The sequence below is a fragment of the Pagrus pagrus genome, assembly GCF_965226575.1.
Source record: "Pagrus pagrus genome assembly, chromosome: 2".
NCBI classification, from domain to species: Eukaryota; Metazoa; Chordata; class Actinopteri; order Spariformes; family Sparidae; genus Pagrus; species Pagrus pagrus.
In genome coordinates, this window is record NC_140186.1 from 17,822,793 (window position 1) to 17,842,236 (window position 19,444).

General features: G+C 43.7%; 1 protein-coding gene across 4 annotated transcripts in view; it reads right to left on the minus strand.

Annotated features, from left to right (window-relative positions):
- rbfox2 (RNA binding fox-1 homolog 2) overlaps positions 1-19,444 on the minus strand; it is a 38,672-nt gene that overhangs the window by 12,310 nt on the left and 6,918 nt on the right. For 2 of the 4 annotated variants that reach the window (XM_084374207.1, XM_084374209.1), the window contains exons 2-6: positions 18,168-18,218; positions 4,218-4,424; positions 2,501-2,671; positions 1,978-2,031; positions 1,741-1,833 (exon numbers count right to left, since the gene is read on the minus strand). In XM_084374207.1, coding sequence (XP_084230333.1) covers positions 1,741-1,833; positions 1,978-2,031; positions 2,501-2,671; positions 4,218-4,424; positions 18,168-18,218 — 576 coding nt within the window. Of the gene's footprint in view, positions 1-1,740; positions 1,834-1,977; positions 2,032-2,500; positions 2,672-4,217; positions 4,425-14,723; positions 14,977-18,167; positions 18,219-19,444 lie in introns of those variants that run through there. The other 2 variants (XM_084374208.1, XM_084374210.1) reach the window with 2 other exon arrangements.

Consider the following 19,444-nt stretch of genomic DNA (forward strand, 5'->3'; position numbering starts at 1 on the left):
TAAACAAAAAAACGAGGTAATGAGAAGCAACCCCCACCCTGTGGTAGAGAGGAAGTGATGTCACAGGTCACGTGTCACCTACAAGTATCAGCCATTGGACAACAAGCTAGCCTCTACTGGTTAAAACCCACTACGAACACAGATCATAAATAAAGGAAACAGAAAATGTCAAAAATTAACATCAGATTTTTGGGGGGAACTACCCTTTAATTACAGCCCAGATTATGTTCAAATAACTGACAAAATAATCACTCAAAATCAAACTTAATCTATCCTACCTGACTACATCACAGGACAGGAAAATGGACAGAGATATGGGGGAAGGGACGGACAGCAGAAATGCAGGTGCATATGGGGACACACAAACTGGGAGAAAGAGACAAAGACAGACAGACTGGCCTGGTGAAAAAGAGTGGAGAGAGATGAAGGAGAACCAATAAAAAAAGAAGGAAAGGAGAGGGAACGACAGCTATCTATTGCATTCTCGTCACATGTTCATCCTCTCTCCGCCCTCCATATTTCTGATTCTGCACACCCACACACACACAGAGAGACAGAGAAGAAGAGTGCAGGACATTCGAAACCATGCAGGAGCTTTAGTAGCAAGAAAAAAGAAAAAAAAAAGATACAAAAGCGTGATTTTAAAATCAAGAGCCAGAGCAAATGGTGAAAGCATGGTGTATTTGATCTCCCAAGGCCATTTGCAACTGAAATCCGAGCTCATGCTGAAAAATCAAATTAAAAAAAAGATGTCACAACAAAATGCACTTCCATGAGATCTGGTGTTTCCTTTTCAGGAGTGGTGGATGCAAGTGTGTGTGTAAACAAAACATTTTTTTTCCCCATCCATCTTGCACGTCTGAAATTAAACAGCTTTTTTGGAAGCATCGGAAATGACACCACACTTTTCACGGCAGTCTCATTCCCCCAAACACTGCCCCCTGAAAATGCCCCCGTCATGCATCAATGTCTTAACACATCAAACGGAAAAAAGAAAAACTGCTAAAACCCAGAGGCACCCACGTAATTTTAAACGGAAAGAGTGGAAAAACTTCCGAGACGATATCTGACCTCATGATCCATCCATGCAACATACAGTAGCCTCTTACAGACACCGGCAAGCACTTTTTTTTTTCAGAGGAAAAATAACTGAGAGGCTGTTAACTGCCCTTCTAGTCATAAACACAACCATAAACCAAACATGGCCACTCATCATGATCATGGAAGAAGTGATGTTGGTGATGGAAAAGGTGCAGGAAAACAAAACAAAAATTATAAAAGAAGAAAAGATCCTACATGCTGTGACAGAAGCGGATATCGTCAGCAACCCTGTCGTAGTGACGTCTCTCCAGCCATGCCTGTTGTGTAGCCACTCCACCCAGCATGCTTTGCAAACCACACAGCTTTTTTTTTTAGATCAAGGTGCAATGGACAGCCCACAACATCAACGACAGAGAACAGCAACGACAGCATAAAACATCGACAGGAAGTGCCATCGTAAGAGACGTTCTGTGTGCGCGGCACCACTGCACCATGCTATAGTGAAGCCAGAGGGGTTAGAGTTGAACACATACAGCCATCCGGAAACCTCTGGGGCAGAAACGACCAGAACATACTCATTCTCATAGTCGGACATGGAGGGGAAACAGAGGAGAAAATGATCACTGTTTCTAAAAAAAAAAAAGAAAAAAAAAAGGAGGGAAGGGAGGGGGGGAGAGAGGGGCGAGGTTGGTGAGTTACCTCGATTTTACGTCCTTCCACCAGCGTACCATGAAGCTTCTCTCGGGCCCTCTCTGCGTCTGCGCTCGACTCGAATGTTACAAAACCGAAACCCTGCAAGCAGAGGAGAGGGGAGAATGGGAGAAGAAAGGGAGGGGGGGGGAGTGAGAGAAGGTTGAAAATAGCTGTTAAGCTTTTGCTTGGCTCAGATTCGGTAACACATTTTTAGCAATTTTCATGCAATCTCCAACTTCCTACCTTGGATCCCCTCTCGTTGAAAATTATCTCGACGTCGAGGATTTTGCCAAATTGCTGAAAAGGAAGGAGGAGGAAGAACATGAAGAGGCTGAACAGGCACGTAAGTCATGTGCTGCATCTTGCCACGGGGTGTCAGCACTGTTCAACCATGATGAGCTGGCACGGAGCCAACCCTGCTAGTCTTTCCTTCCACTAGATCTTCCTCTGCTCTTTTCCCTGCACCACATTTTACATTCCTCTTACAAAAAAGAGGAGCACAAGGCCAGATTTCTTCACCTGACTTTAAATAACCTTTTTGCAAGATGGAATACCAATGTTTTGTTGTCAAGTAGGACACAAACTGATTCCTCTTATCTGAAACTGATACCACAGAACGTTTTTTCATTTACAATCCCACTCGTTGATGTATAATAAATGGTAAAAAGAAATCTGAGGTCACGGTGCTGACATCACCAGATTGATCCTTTGAGTTGTGTTTCAATCGAAAGCCAAAGTGAAACGGGGAATAATCTGCTCTACATACCCCAAACATCTGCCGTAGGTCTGGGTCTCGGAAGCGGAAGGGGATGTTGGACACGTGGAGACGTTTGGGGGTCCCCTTATCGTCTGTATCGACCCCAACCGTCCCTCCACCACCTCCTCCTCCCGAGCCAACCCCTGACTGACCGTCAATCTGGGAGGACCCATCTGTCTGCTGGGACGGAAAACAAGGAGGAAAGGAAGAGATATGTAAGATGTGATGATAGAAATCTTTCATAATCGTCATTGTTTACAGTGTAGCCATAGCTATGGGTCTAAAACGACTATTTCTTTATCTAACCACTTTCTAGATTCATCAAGTCATGTTTTTATATTGAAAATGGCAGAAAATTGTGAAAAATGCCCACACATTTCCCCAGAACGGAAGTGACAGATCTTTCCACAGTCTGAGGAACAGTTTGAAATCCAAAAATATTTGATTGAAAATTGCACAAAATGGAAAACAAATTGAATCAAGAAGCTGAACCCCGAGAATATTTGTTATTTCCGCTTGAAAAGTGATTAAAAAAAAATCAAACTTTTGTCTCTCTGTTATGTACCTTACTCACAATGATTTAAACAGGGGAAGAAAATAATAGAAACACCTAGCAGTATACAGTGTTTTTAAGTCTTTCCATAGTCAAATTCAAGCACTTTTCAAGCATTTTCAAGCTACATGTTAAGCTTTCTAGCACCTTGCAGCTGTGGCACATTACACCTTTATACATAATACACAAATACACATTAAATCACATGTTGCTGTAAACAACCAAATATATGTTCCATGATTCTACAGAGGGATGTCGTATTAACGGAAAACACAAAAAAGCTTACTGTTGTAAAATCTAGCCGAGCAATTATAAAGCTTTCTTTTTTTTAAAGTAATGCCTTTACAGTTTCAAGCACTTTATCCAAAATCCAAGTACTTTTCAACCCTTGAAACTAAAATGTAAGCACTTTCAAGGATTTCCAGCACACGTACGTACTCAGAGTATAACAAACCACAGCCTTCAAATTACACCTCTCTAATACTATTTTTTTAAATTATATAATAATGTAATATATTATCATATATATTTGATAATGCTAATTCTTTATCTCAGTGTGAAGTCTAAACAGAGCAATCAACCATCAGCAGTGTGGAGCAGAAAGATGCAATTAAGAGAAGTAGGAAGTAGAAATAATAATGTACACCAGCTTGCTAGCCAGTAGCAGTAGTGTAGTAGTAATAGTAGTTTCCAGCGATGATCTGTTTTATAATGTTTGGGGCGCATTTACATTTTACATCCCCTGCTCTGTCCCTCTTCACTCTGCTGAAGCCCGTCTAAGCTAATGTCAAACTACCGGTTCAAACGCCTCTGAGCTATAGTCTCGGGTTCAAGCGCATTTTTAGAATTTGTGACGGGGGCGTGTTGAAGCAAGTTTCTCCTTAAGAATCGATGTGTAGTTACAGCTCCATGTTACCTGAGGGGGAATCTTAATAAGTTCTGCACAGAGCGGAGAAAAGAGAACGATCAGATGTGTAATTTGGATGGTTAGTAAGCAGATTCTGGGTAGCAGCATCAGTATTATGAGAAGAAAGTCAGATTGGTGCATCCCAGTGACTTACTATATTTACTTTTCAATCTATAACACATATTCCTCCGCACTCTCGCTCTCGGCAGCCTCTCAAGGCAAAGACCTGATGTGGGCAGCACACAGAGGAAGAGGCTGGCACTCACTTGAGCACTGAGGCTGTTGGCAGCGTTGGCGGCGCTGTTCGCTGCTCCGCCGGCTTCCACGGGGCCCTGGACGGCCCCCGCTGCGTACAGGCTGCCCCCGTAATCCAGGGCCAGGCCGTTTTGGGGGGGCGGCGGTGGAGGTGGAGGGAACGCGGAGAAAGGTGGTGGTACGAGTCCCTCCTGACCGCCAGCACTATCCTGAGAGCCCTATTGGAAGAGAAAGAGAGACAGGAGTGAGGAGGGGAGTGAGAGCTAAAGTAGCCGACTGGCCAACTTCCACAGTGTCTCTTACTGAGAGCATCACCCGAACACACAGAGAACTCTTTCCCATGAGCTTCAGTCTGAATGTCATACAGGTGTGGATATTACATTTCCACTTCCACATGTATGTGTGTGTAAATGTGTTCATGCATCTACACCCCCAACTCATTAAATATTCACTGCAGCCACATCTATTATTGAGGGTCAGATGCCTCCACGCTCAGAGTGTTGTACAATGGTGAGTGTCTAACGCCTGCACACACACTCACAAACGCCTCTGCACACACATCACCTTTGACACGCAAACACCCACACACCTACACGCTCACATAAAGACCAACTGTTAGGAAGGAGGCCTGCCCAAGTCTTTCTGTGCACATTATTAGCCCCAGAAAATCACCAAACGTTACCGACATTAGAGTGCGTAGGAGGACAATACAGGCACCCACAAACACATGGTGAAACGCAAACACAACACTTGCAATAACACACACACACACACACACACACACACACACACATTCTTGGCTGTTGGCAGCGGGGCATGGATACCCTAAATGGTAATAGTTGGAGGGCGGCAGGAGACAGCAGTGACGGGAGAGAAAAGGGGGGATGGACGATAAAAGGTGATGACTGATAGAAGAGGCATGGCCGGCTGCAGCAGATAAACTGACCATCACTGTCTTCAGATCTTTTTATATCTCTCTAATAGCTGGATAGCGCAGGATGCTAAAATCAATTCAAGACTGCAACACGCTGAGAAAATATTTTGGTTCAGTTTACTGACAACATTGTTAGATAATTATAACAAGAGTCTAAGTCAGCCGTTCTCAAAGAGCGGTCCACGAACCGCGAGTAGATTTGGGAAAATATCATGTTTTAAATTAAGTGTTTCTCAAACTGTCTGAGCGACGCCAAAGCCTCGTAGTGAGTAGGCTAGATGTGCTGTTTTTAATATAAAATCAACTTGTGTGAAAATTCAAACGTTATTATTTGAATTGGCTGTTTTTTGCTGTGTCAGGCTTCAGCAAACGTAGCCTAAGCGTAACTAAAATTGTCCAGTCTGGAGCCGGACATTGCTTAACAGACATCTCAGAAAAAGCAGCACAAGTGTTCACATTAAGACGGCAATGGAGACAATGATGAGTGATGAGTGAATAATCTATGCTACAGTGACAATGCTAACATATTGCTGTTTCGCAGATAAAGTGTTTACCATGTTCACCATCGGTTTAGTGTGTTAGTATCCACATTTAATCAGCAAAACAAGCTAATTAGCACAACAAAAGAGCAGCTGAAGCTGATGGGAATGTTATTAGTTCTGCAGGTATTTGGCCATAAAGCAAAGTATAAACAAATTAAAATTTTACTGAGTGAGGAGACAGCCAAAGCCATTACAATTCAACCCGCGAGGGGCAAGAACGTCTGTGCCAGATTTCATGGGGTGCTGCTAACATGGCTAATAAAAATACAACACACTGTCGGCTATAAGACTTTTGTCGGGGATGAAATGATTTCCATCCTTGACCCTGGTGTTAGCTCAGTCCAATAACTGTCAACAAGACGGACACAGGTAGTCACTGGCCGACTTTGAGATGTGTAAGAAAATAAAAATTTAAAAATAGAAAACTGAATAAAAAACTGTCAGAAAGCAGCCGTGGTAAAAATAAAAGTATCAGAGAAGCCTAAATTCATCTCACAGACAACTCAAGATGCAAATAAAGGTTTATTACTGTAGCAGGTAGATCACAGACACCAGAACATATTGCTCTCTTATTATTTTCCTTGTTCGTCTACCTGTTCACCTCCTACTTCTAATCACTATCATCAGTAATGTTATTATTAGCAGTAATAGTAGCAGCACTAAAAGCAGGCAGTAATAATAATTCATTAGTTTAAGTATACTCCGTCTTTTTTTCCACCACCAAAATGGATTTCAACACTAAATGGATGCACCACATGCATATAAGACATCTGCTTGGCTACTTTCACTGTGTCTGTGTGTGTGTGTGTGTGTGTGTGTGTGTGTGTGTGTGTGTGTGTGTGTGTTTGTGTGTGTGTGTGTGTGAGAGATAGTGTGTGTGTAAGTGTGTGTGTGTGAGTGACAGGCTGCAGCGATGCCCATCTGAGTTGCACAATAGATCTCTGTCCCTTTGGGAGTGTTAAAAGTGTGTGGGAGGGTGTGTATGTATGTGTGTGTGTGTGTGTGTGTGTGTGTGTGTGTGTGTGTGTGTATGTGTGTGGGTGTGTGTGTGTCTGTGCATGCCATCTGTCTCCCAGCTTTTGACCTTTCTCAGCGTCACACCTGTGACACGGTAGCCGGGCCCCTCCACTCAGTGACAAACCGGGGGATGCACACGGTCGACACGGATCACATCGATATTGTGACATGAGAGCAGCTACCGGCAGCGAGTCGACAGGGAGAGGGAAACTTTGTCTTAACACAAACGTCAACAGTAAATACTAAGGAATTTCTGTATTATTAGTTACTATAACAAGCTTCAGCATGTTTTAGCATCTTGTCATTGGGATGAATATAAGTGGGATAAATAAATAAAATCACTTTTGTTTCCATTAATTGATCTTGTCTGGATTATATTCTTTAAAACACTGACTACCTCATGGGCCCTGTGCCAGTGAAGACTCACTGAATTTACATTATCAACAGGACTGATGGCATCAACATACATCATCATGAAACCGATTACAAGGCATCATTTCATGTTGGCCAGATATTTGTAATTCGCGATAATATCCCGATAATCATCAAAATACAGTTAAAACAATTTTGTGGCACTCAAACAGACTGGAATCACTTCACCTTGTATTTTGTTAAGATACAAATAGCCTTTTTAAATTGCGTCACAAATAGGACACATCTCTTATTTTGTGAACATTCAATTAAAAATAAAATCAGGAAAGCAGCTTTTCAAGTCACTTATGTGGGAATATTCACAATCATCCCAAGGTACAATTTTTCCAATAATGGGAATTCACCACGATCAATTTATCATGTTTTGTTTTTAATTGTGATACATGATTAAATCTTTTCCATCCCTACTGATGACACACATTTGTTAGGAAAAATAAAATAGTTTGATGTGTGTTCATTTTAAACGGTATAACAACGACTGTCGGCTCTATTGCTTTTAAATGTCCCTTTTGTGGGAGATAAGGGGATCTATTTAGAGAAATGTAATATCATATTCATAATTATGTTTTTATTTGTGTATAATCACCTGAAACTAACTCGTTGTGTATTTTTTACCTGCGATTAAGCCTTTTATATCCACAGAGGGAGTCTGCCATGTTGCATCGCCATGTGTCCACAGTAGCCTCGAACGGATAAATTAAACTGACTCTAGAGAAGGCCTGTCACAATTTATGTGTTTAAAGGAGCCACCATATTCGAGGGTGAGGCAATCTGCAACCACACTGCTAGATGCCACTAAATCCTTCACACTGGACCTTTAAAATGAACAGATCTCAGCAGCTCAACCACGGTGCAACGCTGCAAACAGGCGATACAAATCCTGCGGTAAATCACCGACCTCTTTAAGCATCACCATCTTCATTTTCATAATCAATTACAAGAAAATTCGTGGTGCCATCAGAAACTACTTTACATGGAGGCGTTCTCTCTTTTATCAGAGACATTGCACTGAACGCAACCTTTAATAATCGCAGCACTGATCTGCCCGATTTCAGCAGGGAAAACCACAACCAGCCATCTTGTTATGTAACTCCTTCCTCTCCCTGATCACATACATGTTTGTCATTAATCTGAAACGATGCCGCCATCCTCTTCAATGCGCACGTCCTCTTTTCATACCCAAATCCCTCTCTTCTGCTCTCCTGCCAGGTGAAGAGACTCCCCCTCAGCCAGAACAGAAACCACGTTTCTCGATCTTCAGTGCCCGAGCACTCGAGCAAGACAGCCAGCAGATTACTGACCACAGTGTCCAAGTTTAACTTCATTCACATTTTCAAACAGCAGCTGTGTCCGCTCCTCTGAAACCCTGCAGCTGTATGAACCTCTTCCAATCTTGTCCACAAGCATCCAAATTAAGATTTTCGCTAAATGATAACATCCCTCACATCCTCGCCTTCCTGTCCTGCCTCAGTTTAACACAGCAGCACGACGGTCTTATACCTTAGTTTCCAGTGAGTTTTCATTATTTGTACAGACTATGAGAGCCCTGTGACTGTTTGGATTATATAATGTCAATATGTCGGTAAATATAAAGGCCTGCACAATCTTAGTCATTCCTGGGTTTTCAGCATAAAGAAGTGTGATTTGACAGCGTACAGAATAGACTGTATTGGATAGATTTCGAAGGGGATTCCAAACCCGTCCTTATAATTTGTTTTCTGTTAATAGAAGCAGCTCTAATTCATGGACAAAAGCTTTAAAATAAACCAGAAAATGGTTAATATGTGAGGAGCGTCCGCTTTGTTATGAAAAGCAAAGATCCACAGTGTTACATCACTGATGGTAATAATGTGAACATGAGCTGAAATCCTCTGATGAGACATCCTGAATTCATTATGTTTGCTCGATTCAAAGAGACAGAAAAAGGCGAGCAAAAACAAGGAAATGAGTCAGGTCGGATCAGACTTTTAACTGCAGGAGACAGATACATTATATGCTAAATGATACCCTGGATGACTTTGTCTTGCATCAGCCCATTAACTGCACTTGCCGAGGTAAAAATGATAGCAGGTGGAGCACGTCATTCTGGGTCACCAGGTAAGAGCTAACCTGGATGACAAACAGAAATGGAGAAACTAGACCCGCTCCTGTGTCTTGCAAGAAAGGGAAAGTTGATCCCCCAGGTTGGGTCAAGTGGTGAAATGGTAAAAGTAGAACAGAGACAACAGACTGCCAAACATTTTGCAGCAATGAGGTGAAACTTTCTTTACACACATAGTTGTAGTCTCAAACAGCTTAATGTGGAAGTAAAAGCTTGTACAGTACACTTGCAGCACAGCTCAGTCTGTCCACCTCTTTGATTAAATATCTTTACAACTATTAGATATATTGTCATCAAATTTGGTACACACACTCATGTTCCCACAGAGGATGAATCGCAACAATTTTTGTGAATTCTTAACTCTTACGTTGCTCCATCTTAAGTGAGATGTTGTCTCATACTTTGGTTAAAATCATGGCCGAAGGCGAAAGTAGCATTGCTATCGACTTGAGATGATAGCTCCAAAAAAGGGAGCAACTTCTGAAATATGGAAGTAGTTTGGTTGGGAAAAAAATGAGATGTGCAACAAACCATTGTAATATATGTTTTAAGTGCAAGAACACTATGACAAATGGGAGCAATGCAGCAAACTTATTTCACCACCTGAAGCAGATGAAGAACCCAGTTAAGTACAAGGGGAGGCACAAAGATAACATAATAAGAAAATCTAGTGGATAGATGAGTCTCTCTGTTTAATGTAATGTTGTTTTATGTCCCCGACAACTTCTTCAGCCTCTTAACCACGTGTTAGCAACTGTCTTTTTAAAGACACGTTCATGCTCAATAATTCACAAATGGGGTATTTAGCAAAGTATTTTATCTTGCAGAACAAAACACGTTAATATGTTTTGACCTATGAGAAGGTCAAACCCTGCTTAGTCATTCACATGTGTAATGTGTGAAAGTCGGGTGGTTGGTTTCAGAAAGCTATTGCATTGGTTGTCTCCCTGATCTGACTTCAGAAAGGTTTTGGTAGGGCTATGTGACCATCTGGCAAGCACCTCTAATGGCATTTCCTGACCACTCGCATGGCTGTAGACTGTTAGTCTTGTTGAGTATTTGTAGCTATCCCTTTGTATTATGCGAGCTGTGAAATTAATTGCCTTCCATGGGACAATAAGCCTGGAACCAAATCAATAAGCGAGAATGAAGGAAGGAAAACATTTGAGGAAACCCTGGGAAAACCTAACACACAAATCCCCAGCTGTAATCGTTGCTACAGAGAATGTTGTTGACTACATAACAGAGTAAGAGCAAAAAAAAAAAACCTCTACCTTTTGTCGAATTTGTTGGGAAAACCACCCTCCTACTCTACATTAAAATGTTCAACACGGCTCCAGTGTTGTCGCATTTGAGTCCCAACATTGATGACTCATGACACAACTCACTCAACGACCAGATGAGTCAGTCTTGGACTTGTCAAGTTGTGATGCAACTCAAACAGAATGATAGTGCCTCGGATTTTCATAACGCACTCTTGGTACATGTCTTGGCTGCGACACTTTTGAATTATTTCCCACAGTCTATACCGCTGATGATCACGTTATATCCCTTTCAATCACAACATCCTCCTCATTATTGTCGCTCATGCACAGAAACAGACTACAGCCTCGCAGGAGAATGGACAACCCCGGCTGTTGCTGCTCCTTCTGCCAGACCAAAATAGAAGCGGGAGTAGGAGCCAAAAACAACCTTGTATTTGTGTTCGACGATTGGCCTTTTCAGAGGAGATCCATTTTAGCCGCTTCTCAACAGCCCTCTCTATACCTGATAGCCTGGTATCTACAAAAATAGCGTGCGCCTGCATATTTCTTTTTCCCCTCCCTCTCAAACCGTCAACTTATGGGCCCTCTTGCTGACTGCGAGTGGCCTTTGTGCCTCGCATCAGGATAAAAGCACCTCCTGACTAAATGCACATAGATAGCAGGATAAGAGGAGGCACACAAGGACAAAGGAGGGAGGCCATTCTTGGTCGATTTGAAGAGAAGCGCTGCCCTGTAGTCAAACTGTAAGCTGCGCATTTGTGCCAGCACTCAGGTTTGTGTACGTTTTGTTTGTGTACATGTCGTGTGCTTGTCAGCGTGTGTGTGTTGGCGCGTCCGCTCCCCTGCCGTTAAGGCGTGAGGCATTAAGGGGTTGTGTAAGTGTATGCGTTGGCCAGGCAAAGGCAGTGACTCAGAGCGGTAGCTGTAGCTGGCTTACTTTCGGGTCAGTTAGCAGCGGCAAGTGTGTCTGAGGAGGCATGTTATAAAATGTGCCCGTCTGCAGCAGTCTCACTACACTACAGGAGGCGAGGAGGAGAGGGGAGGAGAGGAGAGGAGAGGAGAGGAGAGGAGAGGAGAGGAGAGGAGAGGAGAGGAGAAAGGAGAGGATGGCTAAAAGCTAACTAGGGCAACACTGGGTCATTTCACATGAATAATGACATTTCAGTATCTTACTTTCTCGGGCCTCCAGCCATTAGTCTATAGCCTAATTCAACAAACTTGACGATGGAAAATGTGATTCATGCTGTTAGCAGCGGCTCACATTTTGGCTCAATAATGGCATTAAACTGGGGAAGCTGTGCTCCGCTCAGATCTTGGCTCTTGACTCCGTGCTGATGTTACCCAAGCTGCAAACAGCTGGAGAAACGTTTACGGCGCGTGTGTGTGTGGCATACCGATGAGCCAGGAGACACCCTCTTGTTAAATTATTCCATCCCACGTCAACCCCTCCCTCCTCCTCCTCCTCCTCCTCCTCTTCCATCACTCTTCCTCCTCCCCCTCTTGCTCTTCTTCTCCACTCCTCTTGCTGCCATTCTCCCTTTCCTCCCACTCTCTCTGCTGTGTGCTTTGCTTCTTTACGCTTCATAAAATCCAGACGGGACCCTTGCATACGTCCCGCCCCCACGCATGTCAATCAAGCCCATTTGCTTCATAGCAACAGGATATCGGCGATGCCCGTGGCTCCTCCTCCCACACTCTTCTCCATCTCCTTATAGGGTAACATGTCTGCTTGTCAAACAATCCCCTCCCAATACAACCCCCCCTTCCTTGTAGGGTCTCACGTATGATTCCCCTTCCTCGCACGCCATTTCTGGGAGACTCCCCGTCAACATCACTGACTCTCCCTGTCATCTCTCCATGAGTTGTGTCAACAGTCCGTTCGGCTCCGCTGCAGCATTTTATGGGTAAACAATCCAAAACAAAAAAGACAATGACATTAATTGTCCACGTGTTCTACTCATTAGAAAACACACACGCCACCCCGGGCAGGTGAACACACAAACCCGCAGACAGACGCGTGTTTACCTAACTTGCAAACGCCTCTTTCAGTACGTTAGCTTTGACCATGAAACGAGTTTGTCTTGTTTAGAGCTCAGTCAATAATACAACACTCATCGGGTTGTCCAGCGTGGTTTTTAAAATGTACACAGCGTCAGGATGGTGTTGTCACTGTCAACCGCACCATCCGAAGAGTCAGCGAGGGCAACCCCTATCTATTTCAGAGGCGGGTTCCTTCACAAAAGCCTCACAGCAAGTGCTTTTAGAGCCATTAGAGATGCAAATAGCAGCTAAAGAGGCATAACCGTCACAGGTTTGGGCAATTTCATAACCGTCTCCCTCTCTCCCTCTCTTTTCTTCTTTAGAAGCGCAGTGCAAAAGGTGTTTACCTCACATGGCTCTCCCGACGACTCTTTCCTCGCGCCTCGAACCATCTAACAATCTGCACAAAATGAATGACTCATGCAAGTTGCCACGGCAACACGGCTCATTGGGATCATTTAACGACCATCATTGTTAACCCTGCGAAGGATCAATAACAAGATTTGGGGAGGGTGTGGGAGGTGGAGGAGTTGAAACCTCTCGACCCGCTTTCAATTTATGCAAGCGTGGCAGTGTGTGTAAGTGTGTGTGTGTGTGTGCGTGTGTGTGTGTAGTTTTGCAGCAGGTAGGCGTCTCTCCCTCGCCTCAGGGCGCAAGCTAAGGTGGGGCTTTAGAAAATATTTTTTGCACCTGATCTGCTCAACTCTCTCAAAGCAAAAGGCAAAAAATACGAGTGTACAGTGACACTGCAGACGCGCTAATAAGTGGCAGCGGTCATAAAGCAACTCTGGACTCACACACATGTAACTGCAAAGTCAGCTCCACAGTCTGAAATTGCGTCACTGAGCAAACTAGTTCCCTCCAGTTGACCTACAATATTATCAAATCTCCGAGTTGCTCTCCATCTCTTTCAGCTCCTCTCATTTGTCCATGTCTGCATAATTTCAGCTCCCTCGTCCACGGGCTTCCCTGGTAACTGCCAGAGGGTGTCCCGTCACCTTAAAAATCAATTTTCTATTCTCCTGCTCCCATTCTCTCCCTCTCTCTCTCTCTCTTTTCCAACCCATCCCCCTCTTCCAGGGGCTCTTGGAGGAAAACATTGAGATAACAGCTGCCAGGGCCCCGGGGAGAGCGAGAGGAGGGAGAAAAGAGGTCAAACAGTAAAGAGAGCAGGAATCCAAGGTACAGCTGAAAGAGAAGCACACACGCGAAAAAAAAAAGACAGGAAGGAACGCACACGCACGGGGCGAGAGAGAGAGAGAGAGAGAGAGCCTGACTCACACCAAACGAAATGATACGAACGTGACACTTCATGCACCAACTTTGCAGCCCACTGTGTGCTTGAGCTTCTGTGTGTTTGTGAAATGTGTGACACAGAAATTACAGTGAGGAGGTGTTGTTAGCTGAATAGATGCAGAAGGGAGAAGGAGAAGAGAAAGAAAGACAGAGTAAGAAAGAAAAAGGACAGAGACAACTGTTCTGGGGACACCTGTCCCTTTCACTCACAGGCTGTAGCGATGTACAGAGACAGCTGCAGAGGCAATAAAGAAGAAAGACTTTTTTCACTTACCTCTCCTCCCCCTATTCCTCCACTGTTTCCACTCTTTAGCCTCAGAAACGTCTGAAGACTTTACTGCTCTAACTGCTACATGCAGCTGCGCACACTAACACGGCATACTGTATGTTCACATGGATTCTTCTGAGCATACATAATACATGGCAGAGCACAGTTTCTGGCAGCAGCGCCTCTTGATGTTCAGATTGCGTGCACTTCTAGCTCTGGGCAGGAGAACAGATGCCACAACAACGGCGTGCAAATAATACATCGCCGCTCGTGCGTTTCACCGTGGCGAATCATAATTGCAGCGATACAATCTCTCCAGCCTGTATCTCGCTGTCATCTACGCCTACTACACTAGTTTCAGTGTTTGTATCCCTCACAGCGACTGGCCGATGACTCCTAACGAGAGTCTGAAACGCCCTGACCGGACCGCTCTAGTAAAGGGGTCAAGTAGAGTCCTCATCTGTTAGTAGTTAATTAACATTTCATGCTCAATGACAGTGCTGCCCGGGCTCCGCCGCCGCTTCGTGTACAGTGGAGCCCGAGCCCGAGCCTTGGCGAGGAGCGATACAGCAGACGCGGTACACAGAGGAGGATATGAAAAGATATGAAGATAAACACTCACCGACAACACGGAAGGATAGTACAGTCCCATCATCGTATTCTGTGCAACAACTCAAACTGTCGTCGCTCCTCTCTCCTCTCCTCTCCTCTCCTCTCTCTCTCACTCTCTCTCTCTCCTTTCCTCCTCTCACGCTGCCTCGCTTTCTCTCCCTCTCTCCGAGCCTGTGTCACCTCACCAGCTCAGTCTCTCTTGTCTGTCTCACAGATTCAAAATCTCCCTCTCTCTGCCCCCGCTCGCTCTGTCTGCCATGCCAATCCCCCCCTTCCCTCCCGCCCTCCCCCCTCCCCACTTCCACCTCCTCCTCCTCCTCCTCCTCCTCTGCTGGCCTCTGTCCCTGTCACTCTCCCTCGCTTGCTTGCTTGCTCACTCGCTTTCTTTCTTTCCTTTCCCCCTCTCTCTCTCTCTCTCTCTCTCTCTCTTTCTGTCTCTGTCTCCCACTCACTCTTTTCTTTCCCTCTCCCACTCGCTCCTTCGTCTCCCTCTACCCCCAGCCTTCTGTTTTGCTGCTGTGCCCTTGCCTGCTCATCTCTTCTGTCTCTTCTCCAGTCCTCCTCCTCCTCCTCCTCTCTCACCCAGATAGCCTGACGCCTCCCCCCTCCTACTTCTCTGCCTCTGTCACACCTGCAAACTTTCCCCTCCCCTCTGCTTCCAATCTCATGTCGCAGTCCCTCCCTCCTCTCTCTCTCTTTCTTCTTCTGTTCTCTTTCTCCATGTAGGTGAGTTAACTGGGGCTGCTGGCACCACTGGGAGAGGAAGTGAAGACGTTTCCTCTCTCTCTCCCTCTCCCTCTGTTTCTAGCCCCTTTCAGACGTGCACCTTGTTACATAAATGTGCTGGAATTTCTTTTTATGTTTGTCTAATGTTTGAATACAGGCCCGAGTCACTTTTCTGTAAAAGTCACGACTGCACTCGGCACCTCCAACACAGCTCAAGGCTGAATACTGAAAAGGATCGCTCACATTGACAAGACCGCGGATAATTACCGCCCTACGCCACAATTCCCCTCAGCTTCACGGAGCATTTTAGCATCTTTCAGCACCTTGCTTTGATTTTACAGCCTGCAACTTCTCTTTTTGGTTCACTCCTCCTTTGAGCCCTTATCAACCTCGTTTCCAGCAGCACACGGTGACTTTTTCATCAAGAAGGCTCCAAAAACAGACATTATGCTACCTGCCCAGCACTCAACCACAGACAAACAAAGTGAGCGAGACGTTTTGGTCAGACACATTAATTATTATGTGTATCGCAAATACAACACAAGAATGACATGTATATACATTCAAAGCGGAGCCAAAATATATCAAAACATTCCTGTCACATTTTGTGAAAACAAAAACAAAACAAAAAAGATCGACATCGTCTTCCAACATGGCAGTGCTGTACTCATACATTAGACGCACGCATTGTTTCCAGTGATTACCCTTTGCGCAGGGGGGCAATTTATATCTTGCATGGGAATGGCGGACTCCGCCACTGACAATGAAAACTACTCTAACTACTAGAGCTCCAATTACAGAATATAAATGATTAAATATTAATACTTAAATACAGGCTATAAAAAGCGATGTGATGTAAGGTTTAAATATGAGCAGAGAGAGCAAACACGCATTTTTTTTACGCCTTCTGAATTTTTTAACTAACTGATCGTTCCTTATGCAAAGAAAAATGAAAATAAATTTGATGAAATACTGATAAGTTGTCATTCTTTCTAATCTTTTAACTTTAAATCATGTCGACTGCTTACAGAATGAACACACAGACAAACGCTTTACATACACTGGGTTGGGTAGTACCAGATTACATGTAATCAGGATTACACTGTAGAGGATTATTTGATTACATTTATGATTAGGATCTTTTAAATATGGCGACAGTTTTTGAAACAGCATCTCACAAATTGTAGAAAACACAGTACGCCCTGTAGTTGTGTACGCCAGTACTGTTTTTGTAAGAGTAATGTATGTAAATGCTGAGTATTCAACATACGTTTTATTTCGCTTTGTCAATAATGTTAATGAGTTACATAATTTAGAGCAGATGACTTACTCCATATGACTTCAAAAATGACTTTTTGTTTTTGTTTCTTCTCACTTAATTGCCTATAATGTGGATAATGTGAAAAATGTTCATAAATAAAAAGGTTTTATTTGCATTGAAAATGTTTGAGATGTTTCAAGAGAAAATTAAATATTTGTGGAGCTCGATTTTTGTGGCTGCGTCCACGTTTTAATATGGTGCAATATTTACAAGGTTTAATTTTGATGTAATCCAAAAGTAATCAGATTAGGTTTTGTCAGATTTGAATAAGCCGTCACTGGATGATCACCTATGTGAGAATGATAAGCACAAAATAAAACTACTCTAACAGATGGATGAAGCCAGCTAACTCTCATAATCCACGTCTAAAAAAAGGGGCATGTCTCTTTCTCTTCACACATCAGGCCGCTGCTGCTCTCCAGGCTCTTCCTTTCAGGAACATCTTTGATCGCATCATTCTCACACGGCTGTTGACAGTTTAGCACCTCAGTGTTGAGGGAGCCTCCACTGCCCAGCATTGTTTTATTCCTCTCTGTCTTTTTTTCCCTGGTCAGAGGCCAGTTCACACTTCCAAGTCCCCCAAGTAGTCCTTTCTGTCTGACTTCTTTACATCCCAACAAACAAGAGATCGCTCACATGAGGTAACGGCGCAGCCTTTATGATCATCCCGCGGACATTATCATTAAGAAGGAAGCGGTTCAAAGCATCTTACACTGACATGAAAACTGGCTAATTGGCTTCTGCAATATCCGCTAAACAGTGCAACAGACAGCCAGGGAAAAAAAACTCATATACTGCGGCAATTAAGAGCGTACAAGTGAAGGCTTAAGACAGATAAAAGTGCAGATAAGCAGCCAGAGGTTGTTGGGCATCACGGAGAGCGAGGGATGAGGGGATTATGGGAAGAGCATGAGAGGATGAGTGGATGAACAGAGGATGATCTAAGGATTAACCACGTAAACTGAGAAGTCTAATAACACAATCACCAGGCTAATACAAACAGCAGTAAACAGACTGTAGCTCACACAGCCACACACACAATTCACAATACAGTTCTTTTACATGGGTGTGTATTAGTGTTTGTTTGAGGAAAACCAGAATATCTAACAGAAAAAAACAAGATTTGAAAGCTCAGGGATGATTAATAATATTGTTGAGAATAGAAAGAGAAGCAGTGGGAGGGTATGACTGGAAGAGTGAAGGGTATGGAGGCGTGTCCTCTTCTACACGACTGATAAATTATAATCTACACCCCCACCTTGTGGTTTACAGAGCGTCACTGAGCCATAATAATGCTATATGAATACTGTATCCAGATGGGACATGGACATATTGGAAGATATGATGGTGGATTACTGTAAAACGTGGATTTTTGTTTGAAGGTTTGAGATTAAATTACGTCCTTACCTGACTATGAGATGGGTAGCCATGGTAACCAAGGGTCAAAGGGTCGTTGTTCTGAAAGAGAGGAGAGGAGATTTTTGGATACATGGTGAGTTATTTGCAAAGAAGACAAGACATAAACACATTTTTCACTGTTTCGTTCTTGTGTTCTCTCTCCACATTTGACTTAACAGCTCCGTGTTGTTACAGACTCCAAATCAAATTAACTCCGCCGGTGACACACTCCTGCTATCTCCTACAGAGTTTTTTCCACCCAGTGGATCTTTTGTCTGCTTGTAAAAAAAAAAAAAATGAAAGATGTGATAACGGGGGCGAGTGAGATCATGCGAGCAGGAGATGAAAAGACGGGCAAGAAAAGAACGAGTGTCACCCCGGCTCTTAAATCATAAATAGGTCAGGAGTGTCAGTGAGCATGAAGCCCCATTGGTGTGAAATGGCATCATGAGCACTGATGCAATCTCCGACACATTCCTTTCCATGTTCTGGCAGCGGAAAGCAGGGACGGATACATCAAACATCTGCTGAGTAATTACAGTTAAACAAGACGCGTTAAAAATAAACTCATTTTGTTCAGAGCCAAATATGAAAAACAGAAATCACGTCCCTACTCCCTAAAATAGTTTGTAACTCACTTTATTTGTACTCATAACACTGTGTTCCAGCTTTTATGCTAATGTATTCCACTAAAAAGGGGAGATTTTCACAGCAATTACAACTCGCTTTGAAGGGGGAAAACACATTTGCCTGTCTCTGGCTTCATATCACTAGATTAGAAAACAACTCAGCTCCTCCCTCCTCTTTCTCTCCTTCCCCCGCCGATCTTCCTTTCATCTGGAACCAATGTCCCTCATCTGCTCTGTCCCCAAGGGGAACACTTTGCTCCGCGCGCTTCACAGCGTGAGTTCAGCTGATTAATACTGTAGCCATCTAACTCTGGACCTCATGGGGGCATTTCACTAAAAACTAGCTTCCAAATGCAAGAGGCTTGGCTGGGGAGGAGAGAGGAAGTGTCTTCACGATCGAAAACTGCAGTTTGTGTGTGTGTCTATCTCAGAGCCAAAAATGTACTTAGTGAACTGGCTTTGGGAGGTAGAAGCTCTAAATAATGAATCACCTCTTAGAGGCTTGAATAACATGAATAAAGTATAAACCTTATTTTACAGCGAGGACAAACTCTAAACTCAACGCACTGAAGGTATGGAGTAGAAGAGTAAAAAAGGGGAAACAAAAAAAGATTTATGGGGCGGTACACTGTGTCAAAGTGAAGGGGGAGGTGTTGT